The sequence below is a fragment of the Elephantulus edwardii genome, unplaced genomic scaffold (genome assembly GCF_000299155.1).
Source record: "Elephantulus edwardii isolate Elephantulus edwardi_28Jun2011 unplaced genomic scaffold, EleEdw1.0 scaffold00037, whole genome shotgun sequence".
Taxonomy (NCBI): domain Eukaryota; kingdom Metazoa; phylum Chordata; class Mammalia; order Macroscelidea; family Macroscelididae; genus Elephantulus; species Elephantulus edwardii.
This window is the reverse complement of record NW_006399787.1, coordinates 2,371,480-2,388,933: the sequence shown is the minus strand read 5'-3', so window position 1 is coordinate 2,388,933 and position 17,454 is coordinate 2,371,480. Positions and strand designations below refer to the sequence as shown.

Here is a 17,454-nt window from a genome sequence, read left to right as displayed (position 1 = left end):
TGTGTGTGTGTGTGTGTGTGTGTGTGTGTGTGTGTATACCGTCAAATCGGATCTGACTGGTACAGGAGGAGATTGTTCCTCCTTTCCCGGCAGAGCATCTGGTGGATTTGAACCGTGCGCCTCTGGGATTGCAGTGCAGCTTCTTGCCACTAGGCCACCAGAGCTCCCCTAACACATTGCAATTTAAAAGCTTTTCATGCATAAGTCACATAAGTTCATAAATAGCTTCGAATAATATTTAAAAGATAAGGCACTGTCTAATTTGTATTTCATTCAGTCTCATTGAATTTTTAAATATATATACCTTCACATGCAGATTAGATAGTTGGATGTATAGATAATAGACACACGCATGCATAGACACAGATAGACAGACAGATGATTGCAAGAGAGAGAGCGATATGAATATAAAAACCAGATTCTTATTGTTGCTACTAGGTGCCAAGTCCACTATGACTATAGCAACCCTATGAACAACAAACTTGAACCCTGTTCTATCCAATACCATATTTATCAACTACAACCTGCCAGTGCTGCAGTCACTGGGTCATCTAGTTGAGAATCTTCCTCTTTCACGGATCCTCCATGCATGATGCCCTTTCCAAGAAATAGCTTCTTACACCTGCATGTCCAAACTATGAGAGATGAAATTCTGTTACCTTTGCATCCAAAGAGAACTCTAGTTTCACTTTCTCCAAAACACATCTGTTTGTTCTTTTGGCAGTACTCTTCTCCAGCACTACAACTAAAAGTCATCAATTCTTCTTCTATCTTCCTTATTCACGGACCAATTCTCTGATGCACAACAAGTGACTGAGAAGACCACAGCCTGAATCAGGCACAACTTATTCTTCAAGATGATTCCTCGGTGTTATGTGCCATGGAGTCACTTGCGACTCACAGTGATCTTATGTAAAACAGCCCTGAACCCTGTTCTATCCTGAGCCAACTTCACTGTCTCTAATATACATAACCCATATCCCATATCCCAGTCACTGAGTCAATTCATCTTATCCAGGATCTTCCTCTTTTGTGCTGTCTCTCCACCCTCGCAAGTATGATGTCCCTCCCCAAGAACTGGTCCCTCCTTGCAACATGCCCAAAGTATGTCAGATGAAGCTTCAAAATCCTTGCCTTCAAGAAACAGCCTTGTTTCACCTACAGGATGAACCTGTTTGTTCTCTTAGCAGTCCATAGTATAATCAATATTCTTCTCCAGCACCATAACTCAAAGGCCTTGATTCTTCTTTTATCATTTTTAGTCAATGTCCAGCTCTCTGATGCACAGCAAGTAACTGTGAAGACTATGGCCTGGATCAGGTACATTTAGTCTCTAGAGTGACATCATTGCCCTTCAGTAGTTTATAGAAGTCCCTTACAGCAGATTTCCCCAATGCAGTTCATCTTTCAATTTCCTGGCTGCTGGTACTGTCTTAATCCAGAAACTCCACTAAAATCTATCTACCAAGGGGAATTGTTAGAATTAAAATACCAGTAGCAAAGCCTCTAGCATCGTGGTAGTCAGCAGTTATTTTAGTACAGTAAACTAAGAAAGGTTATTCCTTGGAAAGAGCGTTCTTTCTTGGAAAGGTGGAGGGTTAGAGAAGGAGAGGAAGACCTTCAATGAGATTGAATGATACATGCCTGTAGCAAATGCCTCAAATGTATCAAGGATGATAAGGATGATACAAGATAGGACAGAGATCAGCTCTGCTGTTCATAGGCTCCCCATGAGTCATACTTTTACTGCATAGCACTTAACAACAATCATTAACTGGTAGTTATTAGACACCAGGTACAGAGACAAACCTTTAACATATACTCACATATAACTCTTATTTTTTAACTTTTAAATTATTTTTATTGTTTTGCATACAATTATTTATACACTGATTTTTTTCTATAATTGCTATTGATACATGCCTGTTATTATCTCTTTTCAAGTCCTCATTCACTCGCTTCTATCCTTTCACCCACTAATATCTGCTATCCTAGAGATTTCCTTTCTTCCCCATTTACTGCCCCCTTCTCCCCGTCCTCATTTAGAACATTTATACATATCTTGCTCAGTTATCCTTCTATTTTTTACAATAATGGCTAATGCAGTATTTGTCCTCATATTACCAAGTTATTTCATGCAGCATAGTGCTCTCTAGATTCTCCTGTGTTATGCAGAATTTTATAAAACTGTTGTTCTTCAGTGCTGCATAGTATTCCATTGTGTGACTGGACCACAATTTCTCAATTAATGAAAAGATAAAACTGGCAATTTAGGGTTTTAAATACCGTGCCCAGTCATAACCCAGGCCAAGTGTAAAACACTCTGCTCTATACTATCTTTCAAATTTAAATGCTCTAACTGATGAAGATCAAGACTCAAAAATCAACATTAATTATATGTTACTATGAAGAAGAAATTTATTCAAACTGCACAAAGAAGCAACATTATGATATATAAGAGAAAAGCTGATGGATGCCATTCTACTTAGACTAGTAAGCAACGACCATGGAAGGAGCAGTCAAGAAATCAAATGGTATATTGGGAAAACTCATTGCAAAATACCTCTTTAGATTTATAAGAAAGCAAAGAAGTCACTTTGAGGACAAAGGTGTATCTGACTCAAGCCAGGTTACCTCATATTCATGTCAAAAGCTAGACAATGTGGAAGACAGAAGAACTGATTCACCTAAGTGTTTTAAAGAATACTGACTATAACTAACCTGCCAAAAATGTGAACAAATCCAGTTTAGAAGACACAAAGCCAGAATGTTGCTTAGATGCAATGGTGAGAGACTGCCCTACTTACATTTTAGATATCTTATCAGAAAGGATCAATAGACATGAGAGGGTATCAGGTTTGTTAAAGAAGAAGGTTAGTAAAAGCACAGAAAACAGTCACTAAGATAGGCTGACACAATAGTTAAAACAATGTAGTCGAATATAATGTCGACCATGAACATAGTATAGTTCCCTTAATAGCATTTCTTTGCATTATGCATAAGGTTCTCCATCCAGAGATTCAAACAGTCAACAATTTCATCTTAAAATCACAATTAATACCACTGGCACCAGCAATCAGGAAATCAGCAGATACATTGCACTGGGAAAGTCTGCCGTTAAGGTCCTTTCCAAGTTATTGAGGAGTAATAATTTGAGGACTCGGGTGCATCTGATTCAGGCCATCATCTTTTCTATCACATGCTGTGCATCTGAGAGCCAGACAATGAATAAAGATGACAGAAGAATTGATGCCTTTGAGCTGTGGTTTTGCACAACAGTGCTGAATATCCCATGGATGGCCAAGAGAACAAACAAGTATGTCTTGGAGAGAGTGCAGCCAGAGTGCTCTGTGGAGGCAAAAATGATGAAGATTTGCCTTCCATACATCGGTTATGTTGCTAGGAGGTGCTATTCCTTGGAGAAGGACATGATGCTTGGAAGGGTAGAGGGTCAGCAAAGGAAAAGAAGATCCTTAAACAGGTGGATTGACACAGTGACTGCCGTAGTGGGCTCTAAGATGTCATGATGTGTGAAGATGACACAAGACAGGGTCACTATGGTTGTATGCGACTTGACTGTACCTAACAACAACAACAACAATGCATAAGATTGCCATGTGTTGGGGCTCAATCAATCATAACTAGCATCTATGCATGGCTCCGCCTGATATAGTTTTGGTTAATAGTTAAGGGAACTAAAGAACTGGACAATACAAATAGTAGATTAAGACAAACAAAAATAAATAACATGCATACCCTATAATTTTAGACACAGTGTTTCCAATTGCTATGCATCCAAGCCCTGGACAATGAATAGACAATGAATAAGAATTACAGAAGAAGAATTGATGCCATTGAGCTATGGTGTTGGAGAAAAGTACTGAACATTCTATGGGCGACCAAAAAAAAACAAAGAGATGTCTTGGAGAGGGTGCAGCCAGAATGCTCTTTGGAGGCAAGAATGATGAGGTTTTGCCTAACATACTTTGGACATGTTGCTAGGAGGGACTGTTCCTTGGAGAGGGACATGATGTTGGGAAGGGTGGAGGGTCGGCAAAGGAGGGGAAGACTCAGTCGGGTGGACTGACACAGTGACTGCTGCCATGGGCTCTTGTTTGTCAGAAAGTGTGAGGATGGCGCAGGACAGGACTGGGTTGAGATCTTTTGTTCATAGGGTCGCTATAAGTTGTACTCAATTCAATGACACCTAACAACAAAAACAATACAGTGTGATAGATATTAAAAATAAAGCAAACATTGCAATAGCATGTATTCATGAGTGTATATGTCTTTTTAAGACAATTCATCATTTTGGCCTTCATGTGCAATCTTTTCTATGCATCAGTAGCCACTGTTAAGAAGGACTGTATATTTTAAGGACTGAAAGTGATTCTTATCTTTAGTAGGTCCATAACTGCAAACTTACACTTTACCAGAATCTTAACCTTGTAATCCTTCAACAGTAGGTTTGAAACATAATAAGTGTTGCATGTACAGAAATGAATAAAATAATGAACACTAATACCAAGTGAATTTTCTAATTTTATAAACACACAGATATCTGCAGTTAATTAATGAAGAAGTCTTTATTTTAAGCAAAGTATGGCAAATCAAATTTTAGCAAATCAAATTTTCACTACTATTTCTGAAGTGAAATTTTAAAATAAAAGCACGTTAATATAATCTTCTGGTTAAATTTTAATTATGGAAATGGTGGGAAATTTAGCATTATCTCCATAGCAACCACACCTTGGCAACAGACACATTAAATTATGTGTGAACATTAGGTACAATGAAAAGAAGGCATGACATAAGAACTAAATTACAGCTGTTGCCAAGATTGTACAGCTAAATTTAGCAAGTACATTTAATCATAAACTCCAAATTAACTTATATTTTCTTTCTTCTTTAATTTTAACAATTACTACATAGATTGTTTAATATGTTAGATGAAGGTTGTGTGAGTGTATGATTTAAAATTTTACAAACAACGAAAAACTGATTCAAGCACTTAAAAGTTTCCTTCTCCTCAAGGTTTATAAGCATTACCCAGTGGAAGTTCCTTCACCGAGGCTTTAGAAAAGTTTGCTTTCGGATAATGCTCCGAGCCAATCTAGAAACACCTTTGGTAAAAGGCCAGGTCCTTTACTTCTGGGAAATTAACATCTTAAACCCCTGTGGCATGAGCAGTTCAGCGCTGACACAGAGGAGTCAGCAAATGGTTATCAGATTCACATCTACAGAGTCTTATCCTATGCTCAGTGTTTACATGGTCATTTTTCACCCTTGACTTCTTTCATACTCCATTACAAATTCTTTTACGAAGTTAGTGGAGGAATAGACAATAAATGTAAATATTACATCTTCTGTTCTTTATCTTTTTTTTGAACTTTGGTTTTTGGAGAACAGTATTGACTATACCATGGACTGCTAAGAGAACAAACAGGTTCCTCCTGGAGAGGGTTAAACCAGGCTGCTGCTTTGAAGCAAGGGTTCTGAAGAGTCATCTGACATAATTTGGACATGTTACAACTAGGGACCAGTCCTTGGAGAGGGAAGTCATGTTTGGGAGGGTCAAGGGACAGCACAAGAGAGGAAGATCCTTGATGAGATGGATTGATTCAGTGACTGGGATAATGGGGACAGGTGTGTGAAAGACAGTGACCTTGGCACAGGATAGTTGTTGTTATTTACCATCCAATCAGAACTGACTCCCAGCTAATCCTGCGGGGGATTTCAGAGCCTTTAAATTAAACAGGAAGCCACTGCCCATGGAGCAGATCCTGGATTCCAATCCTGTGCCATCCATGGGTTGGGAGTGCAGCTCCTTATCACAAAGCCACTAAATGGTTCCTTCAAAGATAGTTGTTGCTGTTGTTGTTGTTGTTATGTGCCATCAAGTCATTTGAGACTCATAGTGACCCTATGTACAACAGCCCTAAACCCCAATCTGTCCTGTGCCAATTGCACCGCCTCTGACACACCCATCCCGATTACCCCAGTCACTGAATCAGTCCACCTCATAGAGGCTCTTCCCCTCCTGCGCTGTCCCTCCACTCTCCCAAGCATGATGTCATTCCCTCTCCCAGGACCTGTCCCTCCTTAGAACATGTCCAAAGTATGTCAGACGAAGCCCCAAAATCCTTGCCTCCGAGGAGTGGCCTGGTTTAACCCTCTTCAGGATGAATGTATTTGTTTTCTTGGCAGTCCAGAGTACATTCAATACTCTTCTCAAGCACCACAGCTCAAAAGCATCAATTATCCTTCTATCCTCCCTAGTCATTGTCCAACTCTCTATTGCATAACAAGTGATTGCAAAGACCATGGCCTGTATCAGGAGCACGTCAGTCTCCAGAGAAACACTGTTGTTCTTGAGTACTTTAGAGAGGTCCCTAACAGAAGACTTTCCGATCGCAATACGTTTTTTGATTTCCTGGCTGCTGGTGCCAAGAATGTTGACTGTGGAGCTGAGCAAACTGAAGCTGTGAACAATCTCAATCTCTTCGCCATCCAACCTGATGCTACCAATTGGTCCAGTGGTGAGAATCTTTGTCTTCTTGACATTGAGCCTCAGTCCATACTGAAGGCTGCAGTCCTTAACCCTCTGCAGTAAGTGCATGAGTTCCTCCTCAGTTTCAGCGAGCAGGGTTGTGTCATCTGCATAACGCAGATTGTTAATAGATCTTCCACCAATCCTGAGCCACACTTCTCCTCATAGAGCCCAGCCTCTCGGATAATCTGCTCTGCATGGAGATAGGACACATCCCTGGCATACACCCTTCCCAATTTTGAACCATGTGGTGTTACCCTGCTCTGTTCTGATGACTGCCTCCTAGTTCAAGTATAGGTTTCGCGTTAGCACGATTAAATGTTCTGGGATTCCCATTCTTCTCAGAGTCACCCATAGTTTGTTATGATCCACACAGTCAAACACCTTTGTATAATCAATGAAACACAGATAGACACTCCTCTGGTATTCCCTGCTTTCAGGTAAGATCCATCTAACATCAGCTACAATATCCCTAGTACCACGACCCCTTCTAAACCCAGCCTGGACTTCTGGCAGTTCTCTGCTGATGTGCTGTTCCAGTCGTTTTTGGATAATCTTCAGTAGAATTTTGCTTGCATGTGAAATCAGTGATATTGTTCTGTAGTTTCCGCACTCAGTTGGGTCACCCTAAGCCTCTCTAAAACTCCCTACCATGCTATCTAATCTCTGATCTAGAGCAGCCAATTAAAAGTCATTGTATGTATTTACTTTTAATATATACCAGTAGATATTAAGGCAGTGAGCTCACACCAGAAATAGAAAAGATAATTCTTAAGCTTTCATGTCACCAGTCATAAAGGCAGTTAACAGTAGCACTTTCATATTATTATAAGAACATAAAGTTATAGTGCCTGGCACATAGTGAGCACTTAACTCTTACATTTTCTTTTTAGCTTCAGTTTCTTCATAAGTTAAAAGTATCCATAAGATCCAACGTAAAGAACCATTAGAATTAAATGAGTTGTTGCAAGACACCATCAAGTTAAGTATGATCCTATTCTCTTGCCACCTTCACAATCTCCAACAGACACAAGTCCACTGTTGCAGGGATACTGTCAAGCCACCTGGCTGAGAGTCTTCCCCTCCTTCACTGACCCTCCGTCCCATTCCCAAGCATGATGTCCTTCTCCGAGAAATTATTTCCTATCAACATGCCCAAAGTAGGTAAGACAAAGTTTTCACCATTTTTGCCTCCAACGAGCACGGTGGCTGCAACCTCTCCATGACATGTCTGTTTGTTCTTTGGCTGTCCATGGGATATTCAGCACTCTCTTCCAATACCACAAATTAAAGGCATCATAATTTATAAAAGGCATCAATAAAACATAACTCTTTATTTTCCATCTTTCCTCTAAATAAACAGAGTGACAGAATGGATTACAAATAGTCAATGAATGAGGAAGACTAAAGAATTTAGTTGCATTTGAATTATGGTGATGGTGAGGAATATAGAATGTACTATGGGCTATAAAAAGAATAAATAAGCTTTTGCCTTGGAATAAATCAAGGCAGAATTTTCCTTACAAGTAAGGGCAGTGAAACTTCTGCTCAAGGCCTCAGACATGTTAGAAAGATCGACTTGGCAGAGATGCTCAACCAGATGGACTGAACAATGGGCTTGAACACAGGACAACCGTACAGAAGGTACAGCACCGGCAGTGTTTGCTTCTGTTGTACAAAGGCTCACTGTGAGTTGGAACAGATATGACAGCACCTAACAAACAACAAAAAATGATGACAGAACCAAGACTGAAAGGATCATAAAAGTATTATGAAAAATTCTATACTAAAGTGAAGTAGGAAATATTAACAGATTTGTAAAAAAATGAAATTGGACATATTACTACATTTCTCTAACCTCTCAAAAACTTCATTTTAAATTCTTTCACTATCAAAGCTTACCAAATACACAAAAAAGGGGTTTTTTCTTCCTTTATCTTCTTTTTAATACTGGTTTATCTACAAAGTTTAAATACATTGTTTTTTCATACCAGATCTTTCCCATTTCCTTCACCCCCTCACCCATTAAACAGTAAGATACTATGATTAACAACCCCATCACCCCCTTCCATTCTTACCCCTCTGCTTCCACCTATCCCACCCCCTTGAATCCTCATACTCATTCTACAATAATGGTTTTACGCAGTATTTGTCCTTATTGCACTGAGTTAGTTCATTTAGCATATAATGGCCTTTAGTCCCTCCCAAGTTAGGTAGCAATCTACAAAATCATTGCTTCTGCATTCTGCATAGTATTCCACTGTGTGAATATACCATAATTTCCCAATCCACAAGACAGCAAGCAATAAATGTTGGAGAGGATGCACCAAGATAGGAACTCTAATATATTGTTGGTGGGACTGTAAAATAGTAAAACTACTCTGGAAGGCAGTTTAGCCCTTCCTCAAAAAACTGAATGAATACATTCCATATGACCCAGTTATTCTACTGCTTGGAATATACCCCAAAATAATGAGAACTGAGGCACAAATGGAGACCTGTACACCAAGGTCCATAGCAGCATTATTCACCATCACAAAAACATACAAATAGCTCAGAAAAGTTTTGACATTAATTCTACCCAAACTATCCCAAACATGAAAAAGGAAGAAATAACCCCTGATCCATTCTACAAAGCCAATATAAACCTAATACCTAAGTCAGGCAAAGACACAACTTAAAAAGAAAGTTATGTATCAATACCCTTCATGAATAGCACTCACTCACTCATTGCTCCAAGGTGACTTCTAATCAGTTTTCAAAGGCTCTAATTGCATGGAAGAAAATGTCTCATGTTTCTCCTGGGAAGTTACAAGCATATTTGAACCACCAGAGAGGCACCATTTGTAGGTTAGCGGCTTAACACCCTACCTACTAGGCTACCAGGGCTCCTCAATTAACAAAGACAAAAAATTCTCAATATATTTTAGCCAATAGAATGAAACACCATACAAAAATTTTTTTAAATTAACTCAAAGAAAAATCATAATCAGCTGTGTTTCACATCAGGCATGCAAAGATGGCTTAATAATGGAAAAATCAATCAGTGGAAATCACCATACAAATTTAACAAAGGAGAATAATCAAGTTATCATCTCAATGAACTCAAGAAAAGTATCTGACAAAATTCAATGCCATTTCCCGATAAAAACTCTTGGCAAAATAGGAATATAGAAGAAATTTCTCAAGATAGTTAAGGACGACTGAAGGAGAATTCATGGCTTTGAATTGTTGTGCTGGTAAAAAAGGAATGAAAATCCATGGACTAGCCAAAGAACAAACAGGTGTGTCCTGGAGGAAGTGCAAACAGAGCACTCCTGGGAGGTGGTAACGGTGACACGTCATCACTCGTATATGAGCATACGGTCAAGAGGGGCCAGTCCTTGGAAAAGCATGCTGGGCAAGTACGAGCTTCAGGGAAAGACAGCAAGAGCTTCAACAAGATGGACTTTCACAGTGTCTATAACAGGGGGTTCTAGCACACCAAAGGTCATGAGGATGGTGCAGAACAGACCAATGTGCCAATCTGTTACTGACAGGGCCACTATGAATAGCAGTCAGTCAACAGAGGGCACATAATAACAACGGCATGGAAAATTGACAGTCTATTCTAATCTCAGAGAAGAAAAATGAGAGCAATGACTTTGAGAAAAAGAACTGGACTGTTGTTATTGTTATGTGCTATGGACTCTAAGAACAACGGTTCTGAACCTTGCTCTATCCTTAGCCAAGCTCACTATCTCTGACACATCTAACCACTGCCACAGTCACTGTCAATCAATATGATCCAGGATCTGCTTTTCCTGCGATACTGTCCTTCTCCAAGGACTGGTCATTCCTGGCAATGTTTCCAAAGTCTGTAAGATGGAGCTTCAAAATCCTTGCTTACAAGGAGCAAACTGGTTTCACCATCTCCAGGATAAACCTATTTGTTCTTTTGGCAATCCATGGGATGTTCAGTGCTCACCTTCAATGCACTACAGTTCAAAGGCATCCATTATTCTTCTGTCATCCTTATTCATTGTCCAGCTCTCACATGTATGGCAAGTAATTGGAAAGATAATGGTCTGAACCATGTGCACCTTAGTCCCCAAATGGAAAGAATTACTTCTCAATAATTTGGAGGGGTCTCTAACTGTACAGTTCCCTAGTCCAACACATCTCGTGATTTTCTGACTGCTGGTACCAATGGTGTTAACTGTCAATACAAGCAAGATGAAGTTGTTGACAGTTTCAATCTTCTCTCCATCCACAGTGATGTTACCTATCGGTCCAGTGGTAAAAATCTTAGTTTTCTTGACAATGGGATTCAATCTATATTGAAGTCTATATTCTTTGATCTTCTGTAACAAGTAATGTTTTTTTGTCTCACATAGTTTGGGCCTGTTGTTAGGAGTGCGATGATAAAATGGTAAAACCACTATGACAACATTATGATGCTTCCTTTATAATAGAAATGCCTCTGGATCTAATAATCCAATTCCTAGGTATGGATCCTGAAAACATAAGTGCATTGACATGGATAGAAATATGGACACATATATTCAATGCAGCATTAGCTGTAACAGTAAAAATGACAGAAATAATCTAACAGCACATAAACAGATGAACGGATAACCAACCATGGGACATAATCAAATATCTATCACACAGCTATAAAGATCTCTATAAATGAATGAATCTGAAGGACATTCCATCGAATAAAACATCTCACTGCCATTGAGTTGAAACCAACTCATAGTTGACCCCACCCCCACCCCAGTGGGTTTTCAGGGGCTGTAAATCAAACAAAAGAAGAGACTGTCTGTTGAACCTTCAGCAAGGAGCTGCCTTAAGGTTAACAGTTCAACTCCCTCCAATAAAAATGCCGCAAAGCCAACCACAAAAAGACAAATATTGTAAGATCTTGCTATTAGAAATATCAAGAATAAATATACACTCAGAAAGCAAAATTCTTTGATGGTTAGCAGTGATGAGCGGGAGAAAAGGAAGGAATCTGTCTAGACCATAAACATTTGATACTTTTGGCAATGGGAAGATAAAAACAAAATATAATCACGCTTCCACTGATTAAGTTCTAATCTATAGTGACTTCCTCTTGGGTTCTGAGGCTGTAAATCTGTACTGGAGAAAACTGCCCATATTTCTGATGGTTTCAGAGTTTCTTATGGATTTGAACTGTTTAACTTTTGGCTAGCAGTCAGATACATTAGATACTATTGCAGCAGGACTCCCTGAAGATGGAAAGACAATCTTTAACATGAGTAAATTTAGCAAAATATGATCAAGCCAAATAAAAACATAATGAAGAATATTCAGGCAATACTCTCAACAAGAAAAGAGTAAACAATGCAATCATGAAAAGGGCACAAGACATGAACACTTAACAAAACAACAACAACAACAAAAAAAATCAAATGGCCAACATGAAGAAAGTTCAAAATCCTTAGCTATCAGAGAGATGCCAATAAAAATAAAAATGAGGTATCATCTCACACCAGCAACAATAGCTAAGTTTCACAGGACAGGAAACAGTACATGCTGGGAAGGATGGGGAGAGATTAGAACTCTTATTCACTGCCGGTGTGAATGTAAATTGGTACACCCACTATGGAAGGCAGTCTGGTAATTTCTCAAAAAGTTGGAAATAGAAAAACCATTTGACCTAGCTATCCCACTATTAAGAAAACATCCTAAAGGAGCAAGAGCCACAACACAAACTGATATATGTTCACCTATGTTTACTGCTGTGTTATTCACAATAGTGAAGAGACGGAAGCAGCTCGAGTACCTAAAACAAACGAAAGGATAGAAAAACTATGGTACATTCACACAATGGAATTTTACACAATACAAAAAACAATTAACTTATAAAATAATACTCAATATAGATGAGTCTGGAAGACATTATGTTGAGCAAACTATCTCAGTCACAAAGGACAAAAATTGCATAACACCGCTATTATAAAATAAGATTGACACAGGGTGGGGTGGAGGGAAAAAGGAGAAGAGTAGATGAAAAATGAATACTACACTGAAACAGGTGAAGGACTGTCTTAAGCAAAGATATGATTAGGTATTATATGTATGATAATTAAAAATCTGGAACAAGAAATTCTTTACAAAGTGAATTAGGTAAGGAACAGGAGGGAATGAATGAAAACCCAGTCTTGTTAAAACCACAATTAAAAAAATAACAGAAAAGTACATCATCTACTTGGGAATCCACTTGCTAAAAAACATGCCTCTGGACAATTCTATGCACTTTGATAAATGTCGATAGTTGTAGAGGGCTTCAGGCCTTTTGTTCAGAGGGTCGCTATGAGTCATGCTGGACTCAAAGACAATCAACAACTTAGGAAAGAAAGTAAATGAGAAAAAGGACAATTTCAGTAAATGTTATAACATAGGCAATAAAAACCAGATATAATTCTTTGAACATTGAGAGCAGTGAGCATTGTTGGAGGAAAGGCTGATGCTGGAACTGACAGGAGGAAGTGTGGAGTTGGGGGTCATGTTTGACCTCACAGGAATCAGTTTTATGCTATTAGGGTTATGGATGGGGAATGTCTCCTTGTGGAGTTAGCGGTGGTGAAACATTGTCCCCACACCAACAGCACTACTTTTACAGCTGCTAGCCCAAAGGTTAGCTGTTTGAATCTACTTTGTTCCATGGGATAAACACGTGGCTGTCCGTTTAAAAAAAAAAAAGATTACAGCATTCAGGACCCTATGGGACAGTTCTGTTTTGTCCTACAGAGAAGATATGAGTCAGAATGCACTTGAAATAGCTGGCTTGTTTGTCGTTTGTGTGTGCTGCATACATATCCAGAAATATAACAAATCGTATGGGGCACAGTTATATGAAGTTCCTACCACATCCAGACAAAAGAGGGAATGGGTCAAACTGGCTTACTGCGTCAAAGTGCTTGTACCACAGCCTGGGTACATCTTAGCCAACAGGCCTAGCATACAGTTCACAAAGACAATGTGCCGCCTAGCAGTTTGATGAATGGAGGCAAAAGTCTTAAAAGCTGGTGAACAGCCATCCGAGAGTTCACACATACACGTACCTTTTCTTCTAGCTGATCCTTCACACACTGATACTTTATCTTCAGTTTTCTGTGCTCTTCCTCATTCTGGGCTAATTCTTTGGTCAGCCTGTCACACTGTGATTTCACCTTCTCCAGCTGCCGGAGATGAGTTTTAACTATATTCTTATCTTCTATACTTTCTGCCTGAGAAAAAAAGAAACAGAGACAAAAGAAAGTCCACTGGCCACACCCAACACTTTGCACATTGCATGGATGGGAAGAAACTTCAAGATTTTCCTCTCACCAAGCATTTATACATGAGCGTTAAAACATACCGAAATGTTCTTTTACTCAACCACACAACAATTTACTAAGAATTTACTAAGTGGTAGGGACTGTACTAGGTGCTGATAATACAACATTATATTGCTACAATGAAAGAAAAGGGCTTACTAAAGGAGTAAGTGGGGCATTCTGGCAAGCCACTGGAGGCATACTAATTCAGCATGAAAGGGGAAGAAGTTATTAGCAGAATATCCCAAAAGGGAAATACTACGAGATGACGGTGCTGACTGATAATTTCTTCATCTGTAAAACAAGCTTAATGACAGTCCTTTTTACCTACTTCCCGGTTGTTGTGCAATAATTGTGTGCTTTGGGGTTAACATAATTAATTGCACCACCCTTGTGGGGCTAAAGGGATTATGAATTGTAGCAGCCAAGAAAGTACAAATAACTTAATATGAAAAAGAGCTTAACTGTGATTATTTCAGCACCAATTGTATAACAAAGCACCTGTTCTTTTTATCTTTATTTGCAACATTCTCAGAATCAGCTTTAAAAAAAAAAAAAACCAAAAAACAGAAACAACAAAAACAAAGCAGAGCCCAATTAGGAATCAAATACTCTGCAAAGAGAATCTAAGAAAGATTTCCCAGCTATGTCGAGTTACAGACTTTCCAAATATCATTAATGACATAAGCATTGTGCTAGGAAATGATTTCACGACCTTTATGAATAGTTTTTCATTTTATCCTGACAACTATCTGACAAGGTCGATGCTACTTCTGTCTCCCTCTCCTTTTAAAACTGTAGCAGTGAGAAATGTACCCAAGAATATTATAGTGAGTGCAGAGACAAGGTGTGAACTCAGGAAATCTGGCTTAAAGACCCAAGCTTTCAACTAGTCCAATACATTGATCTTTAAAAAAGAACACCTATCAAAAGATTTTTAATAAACCAGCTGGCTACAAACTGCAATGTGTATTACAAATTATGCATCAAGCTTGTTTAAAAATACATGCTTTGGTGTATAAAATATATTATCTCTACACCTATTTTGTTTATACATTTAGTAGAAATTTTTAATCCATTAAGTAGTGGTAGCACAATCTTTGGAAGCAATCTCAGGAAAGGAACAATTTTGTGAGTTTTAGGCAAAAATCTATACTCCTTCACAAAAGTTACATAAGATTTATTGTCACTTTGAATAAAGGAATTGATTTTTTTTAAATGTACAACTCTATATTTACAACCCCAAACTAAAATGCACAAGATATAATCTCTCATTAGGAAAATTGCTCAATTACAATTTTAGGTTCTAGTAGGTTGCTTTCACTTTTGTTTATGTCCAATGAAAAAGCACAAGTGTGGATGGTTTCGCTCCTGTGTCAGTAAGTGTACTGGGACTGGCTGAAGAGATGGCAATAGTCAACAGTGCTCATCTCGTCTCAGTTCTAAGCGAGTGCAAAGATTGACCAACTGAAATCTGACAAGATGTGACTATTGACACCACTGGCCATGACAAATGCAGTGACAAAAGGGTTTCCCCTAGAGAAATGCAGCATTTGAAGGGCTAAGTTTGACTCATGACTCACTGTTAGGGTTTTGCTATTTTAACATGTCCCTTAGTACAACACCATCTGCACAATCCTGTCCAAGGAAAACCATGACTATTCTCATTTCACCATGCTTAGTAGAGGATCGGGGGCGGGGCGGGAAGAAGGAGATCCTCAGCAAGATGGACTGAAACAGCAGGAGCAAAAAGGACACCATTCTGGGGCCTTCTGATTGCAAATAAAACACATTACAAAATTATTTCAGTGACAATATGAAATATCTTGCAAAAAATTAATAGCAGCTAGGTAATTTTGTAAAAATATTATCAATTTAATTTCTTAAGAAGCATGAAAGGATATTCAAGAATAAGAAAAACTATATGCTTGTTCTGTCTGGGGAAAAAATAAGAGCAATATATTGGAGTTTAATAGAATAAAAAATCAATATTACGGTAAGGCTGAAAGACACAGAACTATTTATAGAGAGCTAAAGAGCTACCTTTGGAAGCAGGAGTGGCATCCTCTTCCTAAACAACATGCCTCTGGAAACTCTATGAACTTGGATAAATGTGGATGGTTGTAGAGGGGCTTCAGGCTTTTTGTTCTTAGGTTCATTATGAGTCGTGCTTGACTCAAAGTCAATCGTCATCAACAACAACAACAAAGAGCTACCGGCACAAAACCCAACAGAGCATACTCCAACAATTTCATCTTCCCTGACGATCACTATTATTAAATCCTTTTAATTGATATAAATAAAAAGCACAGTCTACATGTGGCAGGACTTGCTCTTCATGGGCCACTCTTTTGGGTTAAGTGCATTTGCTTTAAAGGACATGGATGCCACCACACTGCCCAGCTCTCTCCTTAGTTCTTGCCCCACTGTGTGTCAGTGTAAAAAGTAGCACAATACACTATGTAGACCACAGTTTTAAATTTAAAACTCTAAACCCTTCAGAAGATTCACAGAGTATTTCTAAATTAGAATTCTGTACACACGGGGTATTTCTTGAGGCTTTCTTATCATCTTATCATAAATGAAGGAATAGCACTTCTTCAATGAAAGATGAAGATAATCAATTTTCCAATTATTATGTGGAGAAATCCAAACTAGAAAGATCACTGAAAGAGTCAAGAACAGAAATCCTCTCTTCTCAAGCTTGTTAAAGAGTTCAAGCTAACAGTTGCTGGGTCTCCTCTGTAAATACAGAGCACCACACTTGATACTTTATGAGGATTAAAAGATTGCTAAAATCTGAGGCCTGCCATCCTAGAGACTTAAAAATACACACCAACTTATTATACCCTGTCTCTTCAAAAAAAGGAAAAAGAAATAACCAAAACAAACAAATAAACCTAGCTGTTCAGAGTCAATTTGAACTCATGATAACCTGGAAGGGAACTACAACCTTTATTCAAAGGCCAATATTTTAGAAAGAGATCAGTAGGCCTTGCTTCCAAGGTAACTCTGGGTGAATCCAACCTCCACACTTTCTGTCAGCAGACAAACACATTAGACATGCATTTGCACCATCTAGGGACTCACAGCCTTAGTACAATGTAGAATAAATAAAAACAGAAAACTAGAAACACACAAAAAAAATTCAAGGAAAACATAGAGGATTGAAAGATTTATAACCACCTTGAATTTTAAAACTACTTATATATATGTATATATAAGTTTGTCCTAGAGAGGGTGAAGCCAGAATGTTCCCTGGAGTCAAGGATTCTGAAGCTTCGTCTGACATACTTTGGGCATGTTGTAAGGAGGTCCTTGGAGAGGGACACCATGTTTGGGAGAGTGGAGGGATGGCGCAAGAGAGGAAGACCCTCGATGAGATGGATCGATTCAAGTTTGGCACAGGATAGAACGGCATTTAGGGCTCTTGTACATAGGGTCGCTATGAGTCGCAAACGACTCGATGGCACATAACAACAAACAAATGTGTGTGTGTGTGTGTGTGTGTGTGTGTGTGTGTGTGTGTTGTTTTTGATTGCCTTCCAGTCAAGTATGACTCATAGCAACCCTATG

General features: G+C 38.7%; 1 protein-coding gene across 1 annotated transcript in view; it reads right to left on the bottom strand.

Moving 5' to 3' along the window:
- The window catches only part of CEP128 (centrosomal protein 128kDa), a 597,902-nt gene that overhangs the window by 372,548 nt on the left and 207,900 nt on the right, over positions 1-17,454 (bottom strand). Inside the window, exon 14 of the mRNA XM_006884767.1 lies at positions 13,624-13,788. Coding sequence (XP_006884829.1) covers positions 13,624-13,788 — 165 coding nt within the window. The remainder of the gene's footprint in view (positions 1-13,623; positions 13,789-17,454) is intronic.